Genomic DNA, 15300 nt, shown 5'->3' with positions numbered 1-15300 from the left:
TCAAGGTCCCAGAGTCTGGAAGAAGAGTGGAGAGGTACAGAATCCGAGTTGTATGAGGTCCAGTGTGAAGTTTCCACAGTCAGTGATGATTTGGGGACCCATGTCATCTGTTGGCGTTGGTTTACTATGTTTTATCAAGTCCAAAGTCAGCGTAGCCCTCTACCAGGAAATTCTAGAGCACTTCATGATTCCCTCTGCTGACCAGCTTTATGGAGATGCCGATTTCATTTTCCAGCAGGACTTGGCACCTGCCCACACTGCCAAAAGTACCAATGTCTGGTTTAATGATCATGGTATCACTGTGCTTGATTGGCCAGCAAACTTGCCTGACCTAAATCCCATAAAATCACCAACTTCATCTGCTCCTCCCAGGACCTGCGCTATATAAATCATGCATAATAATAATAATAATATTATAGAGAATCTGTGGGCTATTGTCAAGAGGAAGATGAGACACCAGACCCAACAATTCAGACGAGCTGAAGACCACTATCAAAGCAACTTGAGGAGCCTCGGTCAAGTATTGCGTACATACTATACTACATGGACATACTTTTCAGTAAGCCAACAATTCTAGCATCTAATATTCTAATCTTCTGAGATACTGAATTTGAGATTTTCACTAGCTATAAGCCATATGCATCAAAAAAAAAAAAAGAAATGCTTGAAATATATCACTCTATGTGTAACACATCTATACAAAATGTTTCACTTTTTTAATGGAATTACTGAAATAAATGAACTTTTTAAAATTCAAATTTTTTGAGATGCACCTGTATGTATGTATGCATGTATTAAAAATATATACATAGCGCAATACACTTCCTGGCATGTGACTAGAGCCCCATAACTGTACATATGCTGTGTAAGATGTAATGTAGTTTCTGGTTTCTAAGGATTTGGCGATGTCACTATTGTGCGTCAAAAGAACATCTACGAGGTAAATGAATGAATCAATTCACCCATAGACAAAACAGCGCATATTACTCTATAAAAGAAAAGTTGTTCTGGTGCAATCTCTTATTCTACGGAAAACATATGTGTATACTCCAATTATATATAAATAAATCATACAAAATTGTTATTGTCCATAATAACTATCCATATGTCCAGTTTATGCTATATACTCAAGGTAGTCCCAGTGAGAAAAGAACTGAAACAAAGTTATCTATTACAGTCCATAGGAAGCAAAACTGAAACAAAGTTTTCTGTAGTTATTATGGACAATAACAATTTTGTATGATTTATTTATATATAATTGGAGTATACACATATGTTTTCCGTAGAATAAGAGATTGCACCAGAACAACTTTTCTTTTATAGAGTAATATGCGCTGTTTTGTCTATGGGTGAATTGATTCATTTACCTCGTAGATGTTCTTTTGACGTTTTGTAGTGGTTTTATTTTTATATTTAAAGCCTTTTAATACAGCTGCTAAAATTCCACAGCTCCCAGTCAGGAAGCACACGATTTAGTGCAAGCGCTTTTTTTTGCTTGGCTAACGGGCGGAGGTTACCTAAAGCAAAGGTGTTTATGATGTCACTATTGTATTGTTCTGAATACCAGAGAGTGCTTCATTCTGTGCTTGTGAGCTAATGTGTGAAGAAATTACAATAGGTATAACAAATCAGACAACCTATGTTGCACCAAGATACTGGTGTTCGCAACGTTTACAGCTACTTCAAGCAAATCAGTCAATAGTTTACAATAAAAAAATAAAAATAAAATACTGTTGGGAGTAAATTGCACATGCCTGCAATAGCTTTCAGGTCTTGCTGTTATTCCTGAAAGCGGGGCAGTTCTGAAAGGTAAACCTCTGGCAATGTTGGAGATTTTCCTTCTCCGTCTTGCCTTCTACATGTTCCTATTGGCCTATCACTAAGGTGTGCTGCCTCACTGGTCAATAGGAATGTACAGGAGGCAGGATGGGGCAGGTAAGCTTGGACTATATGATAGAGTGTCAAGAACCTTATCTGTCATACCAACCCAGTCAATATAAATATTATATATATATATATATATATATATAATGTGTGTGTGTTTTTGATATACTGGTGTAAAGTTGCCCATTTTTCTTTCCCCTATTTACAGTAATCCTGGAGAATGTTCTACTTTAATAACATAGCCCAGAAAGCATTGATATTCTGTTCCCGGTGACAACTAATCAGAATTAATCAACAGCTTAGAGTGGACAGAGCAATAAAGGCTGTTTTTTAGATTTTAATGTATAACTGTAGTTTACACTAAGAAATATAAAGCCCCAATACAAAGGTCACCAGTTGACCATCAGCTTTGTTCTTGCACCAGTCTCATCAAATGCTTCACTAGGGTTAACTTTAGTCCTTTGATTACTACCAATGAAATCTGCATCTTACTATTCCTACGGTATCTTAGTGCACTTAAGCAGCCGCTGCATGAACCCCAATGTTTTTATAATTTGTGCAACTGCAGAGTACATTGTGTCCCTAGTAGCCAAGCCCTGGTATCTAAAACATCTAAAGAGCCGAGATCCCCAATGATCCCTCCATGGGCGGCAGCTAGCCAAAAGCATGGCGTGCCAGTCACCATTGAGAGTCCTGCCGCTCATGGAATGTAGTGTGACTGCAGATCTTACATAGCTTAACTTTTCTCCTGCCAAAAAACATAGGCACTAGTACTTCCATAAAGTTCCCTAGTTCTACTCCAGTGATTAAACATTGTGAGCCTCATGGCTGAAGCTCCCTGAAAGAAGAAATATTCAGTTGGTCAAAGTAACCAATTTGCATTTTAATTTTAAAATTAAATACCGGAGAATGAAAATGAGAATGGTAGGTATAGGCAAGAATAACATTTTTTTTCTCAGAGACTGGAATAGTCACAATCACTTGAATGTAACAACCACGTCAATAATGTAAATAATACCTGCACTTGGATCATGTGCAGAGAACGAGGCCTGTTTGTAGAAGGAGTGCTAATCTTAAAGCGCAGTAAACCGCAGCAAAAAAAGAAAAATTGGGCCCCAGGCAATTTAAGTCATAATATGCTAGTAAGCACCGGATACTAGCACATTATGACAGACTTACCTGAACACCAAGCCCTCCAGCGGCGCGCTGTCACCCTTGTAGGCCCTTCCATCTTCACCTGGTCTTCCTTCAGGGTTTGCAGGCTTCAGTCGCATGAATGGCCGAGCTTCAATGACGTCACTCCTGCACATGCACGTGGGAGTCATGGCTGCAGCGCGGAGTTCTGAATGGACGGCATTCAGCGTCCAGTGCACATGCGCTGGTGATGTCACCGGCCATTTCTAAAGTAAATATCTCCTAAATGGTTCATGTTTAGGAGATATTTACTGTATCTATAGGTAAGCCTTATTCTAGGATTACATGTAGGTAAAAAAAAAATCAACAAAGGGAGTTTACTCCCAATTTAAAGGAAATCCCCACAAAATTAGAAGTCTGTTTTGAGGTAGATAGAGCCACTTCAGTGTGAACAAAACATGAGACCTTTCCTCACTTAATCAGCTGTTGAAACTGCTGACCTATGAATCCTTTAAACAACAGAGAGAGAAGCATGCAGAGATGATTGTTAAAAAAAAAAGGTAACACCAGGACTGCAACAAAGTATTTTATATTTTGCATTTAATTTACACCCAAAACAAAGCCGCGTCCTGCAAAGTTCTCATTATCAAACCTTGTGGAAAGAACTGGCTGTTCTTAAAGAATATTGCAACTGTACACCACACTGGAACTATGGAGGTATCAAGTCAAGTTCTTTTCCCCCACCCAGATAAAGTGTGCTTTATTGCTGCCTGTGTTACGGAAGACTGCAGCAACTTTAAACCTGACTGGCTAGATTGGGATCTATTTATACATTCTTTTTCATGCAATATTTATATACCTTTTACCAAAGAGCACATCATTTTTGCAGTTAAATTTAAAAAAATATGTGAATCCTGCGTTAAAGTTGGGTGAATCTTTTTATGTAAAAATATTTATAAATAGACGCCTTTAGTGTTTGTTGCAGAGGTCTCTGTAGTAGCAATGAAGATAGAATGGTCTATTGGAATGCCCTGGAATCCGCAGCAGGCAAGCTTCAGCACGCCTATGTTAGCTTTCCCGCCCGCTCACCATTCTACAGATGCCTTGCTCTATTCTTATCCCAGGGGGCACTGAAGGGCACAATGGACTGATGGATAATCCTACGCAGATGCTAACTTCTCTTGAAGGTAACGCATCCTTGCCCATGCCAACCTTGATTACAAAACTGTAATGGGAGTTCAGAAAACAAATTATGCCATCTTCAGCCTTTCAAACATGAAGTATTCTTGTTTTTACTGTATTTAGTACATACCCACAGTGAGGCAGACACTTTTACAAGCTGGGCAGCTATTTTGGCCTTGTGTATCGAAAGTGGATATAATAAACGATAATGTTGGGCCACTGTTCTCACTTGGATTTTTATTATTTTAACCTGTACTAGACAAATAATAGCTTGAATCATGAACAATACAGACAACTTAGTTTTGGTAAATTAAAACTATCGTATTTGAAAAAACATTTAATTTTGGGGTACACTATTCTGTAAAAATTGTGGATTTGTAAAGCAGGTAGCAAATTTTTTTAAAAAGGGTATTTTGGCCCGGTGATCTCAAGCCCCATTCCTTACACCATTCACCTCCGCCCACAATGGCTATGGCTACTGTAGGGAAGATCATTTGTAGAAGAGAATGTTCATGCTCCTACTGGCACAGCTAGGAATGGGGATCCAGCTATCAAAACCAACCAACGTCCCACCTTAGAGAGGGAATCAATAAAAATACCAACATTTTTATATGTATCAGACACTGGGGTTGATTTACTAAAAGTGGAGAGTACACAATTTGGTGCAGCTCTGCATAGAAACCAATCCGCTTTCATTTTTTATTGTCAACGCTTAATTGAACAAACTGAAAGGCTGATTGGTACCAGTACTGAGTGTCTTATATTTATAACTATCTTCTGTATATCATGAGCTCTCTCTCTCTCAGCTCAGCCCTAGCTATTTTCCACTGTTTATGAAAAGCTCCTCAAGTATACTCGGGGAGAGTTGTTATTCTGCCCAGCCTATATGTCCCATGCTTTGAGCTATAGCTTTCTTGGTGACAGAGGTTATTAGGAATGTGTGAATTGGCATACAATGACAATCTTATTGCCAGAAACAACCAGTCCCAAGTTTTATCCTCATTAATTTGTAAGATTTTCATTTTTTTTTTTTAATCTCAATTGTGAATTATAAACTCTTTCCCAAACAGCAGAGACCTTTTACCTATAAATCAACTGCCATAACATTTACCTTAGAGCTTTGATGCGAATCCACTGGTTGGTGTTAACTGGTACCGTAGACCGGAGGATAACTGGTTTGGATCCAAGATCGTACATCATTTGAACATAGCCTCCTACCACAGCAAGGGCAATGTAATCAGAACGTTCTGTGCCTTTTCCGCTCCATAGGATCAGACCCTGAGTGGCTTCAGTCTTGATGCTCAGCTCAAATTCATTGGTCAGCAGTGCCTTCTCACTGTAGAATGTAAACCACGATTGTTAAAATTCATACAACATACACCGGGTATTTAGAAGGCAGGCAGGGTATATTAAGTGTCCTATACTAACAGAACTAACAGCACTGTGTAATAGCTGATTAACAGTACTATATACAGCTAAATAGGGTAAAATTGGAAATCCTCTTTACATCACTAATGGACTTCACCATAACACTTTATTTTATTATACAAATGTGAAGCTGCTCTTGGGCCATCTTCCCCTAATACATAGGTCTTCAAACTACGGCCCTCCAGTTGTTCAGAAACGACAATTCCCATCATGCCTAGTCATGTCTGTGAATGTCAGAGTTTTACAATGCCTCATGGGATGCGTAGTTCCGCAACAGCTGGAGGGCCGTAGTTTGAGGATCCCTTCCCTAATATCTTTAGGGGTTGTATAACCTTCATCACCACTGTCTTCTTTGCATGTCACAGATCACAATTAGATCCCCCTATTTAATGCTTCAAGAGCCAATACTAAGCCTAATGTTACAAGCGACTAAAGATATTGTTTTGCTAAAACATGCTTTTCCAGAATAAATCGCTAGTTTGAAGCCTGTAATTCTAACTTTGAAGGCCAGAGCAAACCTTCATTGTATTTTTTCTTTCTAGTATTTTGTCTGCAGCCCCTTTAGGGTTAAACTAATTACACCACTCTGTGAAATGGTGGGTTACAACGTTTTAGACAATTTCCTTGAACGTGCAAATGCTCCCAACTCAGGGCTTATATATTTTTTGTACACAAACTTGTTGTGGCAATTGTTATGGTACTTGATGAAAGGCTCTGTCCTAAATCATTTAACATTTTTAAAATACATATGAAAGTTTTGAGCCAAACAGAGGAATATCACTGCTTAGGCTCACACAGTTCTTCTTTCAGCTGATCTAATCACTGGTTATATGAACCAAGCTGTACTTGGCTATATTTACAGCATCTATGACTTGAAGGTTTTATTTTTATAGTCACATAATATTTATGATTAAACCGCTGATCCCAGTTTCCACATTTAAGATTTGAAGATATTATTTCGCTGTAAGAGAGTTTTAGTACACAGTTAAGCTTTGCGACATGTAAAAAGTATGCATACAGCACAATGACGGTGCAAACTAACAACACAGCAACACAACATCACAGACAGCTTGCAAGTTCCACATTTAGTTGTTATGGGGTGTGAAAGGATATATATGTAAAAGGTACTAGCAGAATTCGGATATGTCCAGCAACAGCTGCCCTAAAAAGTTCCACAATAGAACATACCAGCTGTCTTGGGAAATTGGTGGTGGCTTCTCTTTAGTTAAGTGGCTAATTAAGTGTTCTCACCTGCAAAACTGCCAAATGCAATCAAGCAGATTTTGTAGTATCTTTTTATGTGTCATGCAAGTTTTTGTGCATCATATCTTATATGCCATGGTTTTCCTCAAATCTACTCATGTAGACCCTGGCAGCTTAATTGATGACTTGCTATGTCTTTTGGAATCGAGGTTTATCGTTTGGCAATCGAAAACTTTTTTTTAGCAGACCTGTATGAGTAAATACTGGTCTAAAACACAAAACTTGACTGTTATCTTTCTTCAGTCCTAGCGACTGATTCACATTTGATTACCAAGCTGGACAATATTCTCATTAGGAAGCAATGTGTGTTACAGAAAGTCTCCTCTAATGTTAAAGTAGGATGACCCGCTCTTGTAGCCTGATATTAAACTCGAACACACTCATGGCTAGAAAATCTTGTGTGGCAGAGCCAAGTTGTAAAGAAACCGGAGTGGGTGTGCTGGTTTCTGTTAATACAGAAGGACATCTGTGAGAGCAAGGAAATAGTGGGCAGAGTGAAGAATATCTTTACTATATCGGAGTTCCCCTTTCATAAGCTTTTATGCCCAGTTGGCATTAGGGGGTTTCCAGCTGGGTCAAATAAGAAGAGTATCTGGTATGCTGAGATGTGTCCATGTGTTCTATGGAATGGCTAGGCAGAAGAGTAATTCACCACTTGTAGCATGTTAATGGAATGTCATATGATAATCATGTGACTGCAGTCACTTTTTATTGCTCACAACAGAACAAGCTTTGTTGGTTGCGCACTATAAAAATGAAATAATTGTGTATTCAATGTCCACTTTCAATCCAGCAAATGTCATGTAAAGTTTGCCTTGTTTCTTTAACTTGTCACCCACCCACTTTCTTTCACACATCAACAGGCACCTGTCCTATAAAGCAGTTTTTATTGGGATATTCTTGGGATAGCCTATCAGTGGTGGTCCATGGGAGGCCACAAATCAGCAGATCTTCCACCACATGTTATGGATAGCAAGAGAGCTGCATTTCATTGTTAAGTCACAGAATGTAGACCGTGCGCCCTGATATTCCTTATAACAGAAATAATACACTGGCCATGTCTGGCCACGTATACTATATGTCAAATCACCATAAAAGGTAAATGCCTAACCCATCCCCATCACCCTGGCTGCCTAGGGGGCTCCATTTAGTACCTTATTTTACCATGGCATGTTGCTTTTCTTCTTGTCTCCTATATATTCTCCTGAAGCCTTTCATTAATTTAAAGAATTACTTTTCTGAAAGTTGGTTCCATAGGACAATATAGTGTGATCACCAAAGAGTGCAGGTGGATTCCATATATAATAATATAATATGACTGAATACTTTAATACATAGTATTTAGCCATTTTTATTTTGCAGCCCTGTCACAGAGTAATATTAGATAAATAATGAACATTTTGTGTGAAAATATCAGGTAGGTTCAGACGTAATAACGGGTTGTATGGAACAATGTACAAGGTGCAGACACTGCTCCGTAAATGTGCCTTACAATAGCAATACAGTATGTACTTGCCTCAAAGTTTTTCTGCATTGTTATACCTGTCCTATGAATACATTTTTTAAAAGGAGAAGTCCAGCCTAAGCTCATTCGGCTGGGCTTCTCCTATGGATCACAGGAGTGCAATTCATTTTGCACTCCTATGACCTGTTTTCAGCAGAGCGGGCTGAAATCCGCTCTCTGCTGATGTCACACAGATCAGTCCAGGCACCGCATCATCCTAACTCTGGGAGTCTGGATCCGCCAGGTGCCTGGACTGATGGCCGTCTCAGCGAGCCTTCCTTCCACAGCTCAGATCTCCAGTGAGAGTGGAGGAGCAGAGAGGAGAGCTGCTGATTGATAGGCAGCAGCTCTCTGCTCGGGGAGCTGTGAGAACCAAGCCATCGGTGGTGTTCGATCGCTCAGTTCTCAGTGCAGAGATGCCGGAGGACAGATTCAGCATTGGACCGATGCTGCATCCACCTAGGTAAGTATAATGGGGGAAAAAAAAAACCCATACTTATCCTTTATTTTTAGAGTTACACATTCAAATCATTTACATGTAAATGAATTTCAATATTAGTTATTTGCATAACTCTAATGTGTCTTTGTCATTGTCAGAAAGGCAATATCAAGTGAGCACAACTAATCAATTTAGTTTTACCATTTTTTATGGTGCACAACCAATAAAAATACAGGGGATTCTGGTGTGCATTCAAAACATTAAAATGAGTCACACACGGAGAAGCAACATAGCAAGCAGTGCAGTGAGAACTCACCTGGGGTCATCTGGATTTTCCGCAGGGGCATGACTTAAGAGGCAGAAAGAAAGGGGGAGGCATGCAGTAAGCAGCAGCAGAGATAAAGAGCAAACAAGACTCCTCACCCACCACCCCTCCCACCCACAAAACCCCACCTACATTAGATATCCTGGTAAATATTACCAACAATGACAAAACTACTATAACATAGGTTGTTAAAAGTCCAGAGGATAAGGGGCTCCTTGAAAATTACAGCTGAATTCCAGCCTTGGCTTCAGTCTCGTAAAGTTGTACAGGTTCCTCTCTTGTACTAAAAATGCTAAGTGTAATCTTACCGCACACTGTAAACTTCTCAACTTCTCACAGTGTGTATTAGGAACTGCACCAGGCCGGACACAGGCCACCTCACTTCCTATCTGGAGGCCTAGTTCATTCCTCCTAAGTTAGACTGTCCCTGGCCTGCCCCTTTCTTGCATTATATCTTATTTCTTTCAACCATGAACGCCCAACATCCCATGTGGGCAATACCTAGGACAGCCTACACACAATGCCTACTCTTCCAGCAAAGCATTTTGATGTTTGCATAACTCCTCCCAAGAGCCCACCTACTGCTTGCATCAGGGTTGAGGGCTTTTGAGAGGAGTACTGGAGCAGAGTGCATATTTAGGAAGCTATGTATAACCAAGTAATATTTATTATGTTTAAAACGTTTAGTCATACAAGAAATATAATGTAGTAAATAGTCCGTTCCTTGTACAAGACAGATATGCCAACGACAATATAAAAAGGACATTACAGTTCAGGTTAGAACAAATATTATACGACTTGGGACACACCAGAAGATACAGGGTATAAGTATGGCAAAAAACACAGTACCAGAACCTTTCACTACAGAATATAGTAATAAAGCATGGCTACTTCACAAAACCAATGTTAATGGGACAGACTAGTAATAATAGAAGCAGATGAACTAAAGTGGGGGAGGAAAGCCGGAGCACCATATTTTTGGCAATTTCTTTAGCCTCTATAAGTTAGTTTTTCTCTTTTTCTACAAGAACATGAACAGCATTTCTCCATTGTAAAATAAAGTTGGCAGGTTAGGGGATATATGAAGCTATATACAGGATGCTGCTACCAGCACATACAGTATTTGCTTGTATTGCTTAGAGATGCGCATGGATCCAGTGATGAAATTACTGGGTCTAAATTAGGATATGTAATGAAAAAATTTTATTAAAATTTTTTATTAGCATGTTGAAGAGGGAAAGCAAAATATAAGCAGAATAAACTTCAGCTTTAACCTTATTTGCCCAAAGGGTGCTCTATGGAGACCCATTCAGGTATCACTTATGGTAGCTGGTGTGTTGATGTTCAGTGCTCTGGTACACTAGAATCAGCAACAAAAATGAGGGAGTTGACTGCCTGACCAAGATTAGCCCAAATTGCTTGCAAACTATTGAAAAAGTCGAACATTTGCAGATAGAATTGCCACAAGTGCAACCTGTCAATAAAGCACATTCACCTTGTCAAATAACATATGCTAAGGGTCACCAACATCTGCTTTATAAATGCCTTATTTTGAAAGGGGAGGTCAGATCTGATGGACTTTTGATTTCTGCACCTTTGCCAAAAACAAAGTGGTTGCAAAGGGCAGAAGGTTTTTTTTATCTTCATACATTCTATGCATGAAGATAAAAAAACCTTTTGTGTGCAGCAGCCCCCCTAATACTTACCTGAGCCCCATCTCTATCCAGCGATGTACATGAGTGCCTCGGCCGCCATTGCCACTAACCTCTTCCACTAGGTTAGGCTTCTTCAACCATCATGGTGGACTGGCACAGGACGAGATAACACCCATGTATGCAAATTAATTCATTCTGCCACCCACAGCATTGATGGGATTGTACATTATGTCATATATGAGCAGCTCAGTGTACAATCTAAAGAAACTTGCTAGCAAGCAGAGAATGAGCATTTATTTCAAAAGAGACAGAATAAAGTTTCTCTTTAAATGATAACTATATGAATGTATAGTTATCCTTTAAAACTGTTATCACCATTTCATTCAACCATCCATTTCATTTCTTAGTTGGAGAACTCTAGCTAGGACAGAGGAATCCTGCTGTGGGACATGGCCACTGGATATATTTTTGGTTGCATTATGCCGCGTACACACGAGCGGACTGTATGGCGTACTTATTTCGTCATACAATCCGACGGACAATCCATCGTACTTTCGACTGAACGGACTTGACCACACACGGATGCACAAACAGTCCGTCGAAAGCTTGCGCGATGACGTGTACAGCACGTACGACGGGACTAGAAATAGGAAGTCCAAGACACAGCAAAGCACCCTTCCGCCGTGTAAATCCTTTCTGGGCATGCGCCATTCTTAGTCCGTCGAACTAGCATACTGACGAGCGGATTGTCCGCTGAAACCAAAGTACGATGGACAGAATTTCGAAAAATCCGAAATTCTTAGTACGCCGGACTGCACGCTGAAAAAGTCAGCTGAAGCCCACACACGAGCGGATTGTCCGCTGAAATGTGTTTCGACGGACTAAGTACGCCATACAGTCCGCTCGTGTGTACGCGGCATTAGGAATACTAAAATGTTTTTCAACTATTGTGCATATCTTAAAGTGGAACTAAATTCTAATATAAAAAAAAAATGTGAGCAAACACTCTTTATTGCAGAAGAGACAAGCAATATCACTTTTGCAATAAATTAACCTACCTACCTGAAACCGGTCTGCTGTAGAATGTACACAGAGCTGCATTGTACAGCTCAGTTTACATTCCAGCACAGCGCCCTTGAGGCAGGACATTAGGTGCTAGCCATATAAGATTGTCGAAGACCAGCACCCAGAAGAAGCCAGGGAGAAGATTCTGACGTGGGACCTCACAAGCGTCATACCAATGAAACGAGGTAAGTATCACAGGGTTTAGTTCGGCTTTAACTAGAAGCCGTTATTAGCTTTTTTTTTCTGCTCCTAGAAGCTAAATAGTTTTATCCTATGTGTCCATACATACTACTTTAGGCTATTAGCGTTTTTTGAGCTTAAGTGTCTAAGAGTAGAAAAAAATAGTTTTTGTAGAATTTCTTTTTTCCAGCACAAACAATAAGCCCTTGTACACACGGTTGGAGATTCCGACGGAATGTTTCCTATCGGAGCGTTTTGTCGGATATTCCGACTGTGTGTGGTCTGCATCGGACTGTTTCCGACGGAGTATCCGACGGACCAACTTTTCCAACTTGCCGGTAAAATTTTCCAACAATATGCTCCGATCAGACATACTCCCATCATGTGTAGCCTACTCCGACGGACAAAGTGCCACGCATGCTCAGATCAAATTCCTAGACCAAAGCTATTGGCTACTAGCCTGAACGTAGTCCCGTCGTAACGAAATAACGTCATCACGTTATGTACAATCGGATTTTCCGACAACTTAGTCCGACCGTGTGTATGCAACATCACTTCCAGACCTCTTCCGGAATTAATCCGTCAGAATTACTCCGACGGATTTGGTTGTCGGAATGTCCGACCGTGTGTACAAGGGCTAATGAACACTACTAATAGCGTTTTTTGAGCTTTTTTTTCCCTTTTACTGCAAAAGCGCGAATAAAATTCTAATGCTCCTAAAACAATACTACAAAAAGCTATTGCCAGCGTTTTTTTTAGCTTTTAAAAAAACGCTAGTGTGCCTGGGTGGGTGTGCAATTTGTATACAGCTATATACTTTTTATTTTATCCATACATGTATGTGGTTTAACGCTAACAGATACAAAGATAAATAATTCAGCCATTTAATGCCTGTATGTGTATGGGGTGCTCCCTGATTTTAGTCTTGCAGGTATCAGGCTGATTTTGACAACATGGGGAAGTTCAATAACTCTGTCTACAAACTGGCCTGATTCTTTCACCTGCTATGGAGCTGATGGAAGGATTCAAATGCTACCAGTATAAAGACAAGCCTTGGAACTCAGGGAGATATGGCCACCTTAGACATTTCTGTCTTCTGTAGGGCTAGGGAAGTCTCAACAACTGTGCTATAGATGCTAGAATTCTGGATTTTCTCCCCTAACATTTGCTATATTTTACATTTGTTTAAGCGGCTAATGACATAAATAAAGCCTATATGACTTGGGGGGCATACGCCTGACTAAGTCCAAGTCTTCTGGTAAGCCTCCCCCAGTTTCACGGAGGTGGTGGTGATGCATGTATGAAGAGTACACAATTTCCTTTGGAAGCCGTTTCTTGGAAAGTTGATTCTTCTAAAAATGTGTTATTGGACTTTATATTTTGGGATTTACTTAGCACCTGCACTTCTTTTGGATAATTGTCCACAAATGATTATTATTTATAGTTTTTATTCATTTTTTCCCTTGTATTTGCATTTCAAAGGTTTGTTTAACTGCTTAAATGTGGTTTATGTTTTTTTCACTATTAGGGAATGCGTTTTTCCTCGCTTTAAGATTTATATGGTGACGCGTATAATTTTTAAAATTTTCTGTCTTTGTCCTAGCGCTACACATATACTTTTCCTATCTTACATTTGTTTAAGCGGCTAATGACAGTTTAAAAAAACTATAGCTTTATGGAAGGTCTGCTCAAAAAAAAAAAAAAAATCATACCACTTTCTAGTAAATTCCACTGATTGCTTTGCAATATAAGCCGTGTATTGAAATAATAAGTGCACTGTTATGATGAAAAATAACATATTGCTCCCTATACCTGGATGATTTAATTCCGCGTCCCCAAAATGATTATTTTACTATGGCAGCATTTTTTTTCTGCTGTTTTTTTTAGCTTGAAAAAAAAGGCTAGTGTGCCTGGGTGGGTGTGCAATTTGTATACAGCTATATACTTTTTATTTTATCCATACATGTAAGCCGTTTTGGTGTAGAAATATTTAAAGACTCCATGCCTGTAGTTGGTGAGGTCTGATTTAAAGGACATCCAAAAATATTGTATTCCACTAAATACATGTGGTTATTATATGTAATGATTATATTAGTATATTCGTTTTTTTTTTTGTTTTTTTTTTTGTTTTTTTTTTTCATGTGGCTTTATGTATGCTTTCCTCTTCCTATATTGAAATCAAAAGGTTTAAATCTTTAAAAAAAAAAAAAAGTGTTTACGCACTCCTTGAAGTGTCATAATTTGTCTAGACCCCAGTCATTGTCTCTTGGTCTGCAGGTAAATGTGAAGACAAATAATAAAGCCATATGAAAGTAAAAAATAAAAATGATTAATATACAGATTATTTTATGTAGCATTCAGTTCAGAATACAAAACTTTTCGGGTGAGTGGCCTTATGAGAAGGACACACATTAGCAACCTGGATCAGGTGAACCAAAATCCAAGTGGAATTATCCCAGCAGGTGTAGATGAAATGGACGGTTAGACCAAATGGTTACTTGTCTTTAATCAGCAGGCAGCATCATCAGTACATAGCGCACCCATGGTGTTCTATTTACACCCATGCTCAGCAGTACTCATCATTAGAATCTAAAGGAAGGACTGTTACTTTGTATTTCGCAAGGACAGACACATTCTGTTTTAGGAAAGCTGCTACCAGGTGATTAATCATTTTTCATAATGAAAGTCGACTTTGCATTAAATGAAGGTCTAATTTTCCCTTTCTTGGATAATCCAGACAATGTTCTGCCCTGGGTTTCTTAGGTAGACGTTGATTCATCACCCAACAATCTCCCATCTGCTGGTTGAGACACTGCATTTAGGATTATTAGGGTCATTTTTAAAGACAATATTTTATTACTTTGCAGGCTGAATAGTACTATAGAGGATATGTGTCAAAATGACTCAATCCAGCAGGAGAAAAATGGATCCTGCCTGGGTTTTGTGCCGGAGGCGGTATGAGACTCGCTAATCTTGTTTGTTACATTTGACTCGGATCTCTGAGGAATAGAGGTTAATGGTACGGATACATCAACTAACAATCTCTTGCATGACGTGATTGCTGCAGTTGACAAATCTCAGTAAAAAGCAGTTTTACTGATTACAAAAGAAATAATCCTGACAATTGTATGCAGAATAATATTCATATTCCTCTTTCTTACCCAAAGAAGAGAGTTGCACAAAACAACACAATACTGACACATAATAATGGTATTATTCAAGCACATCATATATTCTGTGA

General features: G+C 39.2%; 1 protein-coding gene and 1 long non-coding RNA gene across 9 annotated transcripts in view; one reads left to right on the top strand and one right to left on the bottom strand.

Moving 5' to 3' along the window:
- Positions 1-15300, bottom strand: part of AGRN (agrin) — a 713847-nt gene that overhangs the window by 15371 nt on the left and 683176 nt on the right. For 5 of the 8 annotated variants that reach the window (XM_077458091.1, XM_077458095.1, XM_077458092.1 and 2 more), the window contains 2 exons: positions 9151-9183; positions 5312-5536 (listed from right to left, as the gene is read on the bottom strand). In XM_077458091.1, coding sequence (XP_077314217.1) covers positions 5312-5536; positions 9151-9183 — 258 coding nt within the window. The remainder of the gene's footprint in view (positions 1-5311; positions 5537-9150; positions 9184-15300) is intronic. The other 3 variants (XM_077458096.1, XM_077458097.1, XM_077458099.1) reach the window with 1 other exon arrangement.
- Positions 1-15300, top strand: part of LOC143934451 (uncharacterized) — a 170411-nt gene that overhangs the window by 148835 nt on the left and 6276 nt on the right. The window lies entirely within an intron of this gene.

This window comes from Lithobates pipiens, unplaced genomic scaffold (genome assembly GCF_037356315.1).
Source record: "Lithobates pipiens isolate NorthernLeopardFrog02 unplaced genomic scaffold, aLitPip1_a1.2 Scaffold_27, whole genome shotgun sequence".
Classification (NCBI taxonomy): domain Eukaryota; kingdom Metazoa; phylum Chordata; class Amphibia; order Anura; family Ranidae; genus Lithobates; species Lithobates pipiens.
This window is presented reverse-complemented; position numbering and strand designations above follow the sequence as displayed.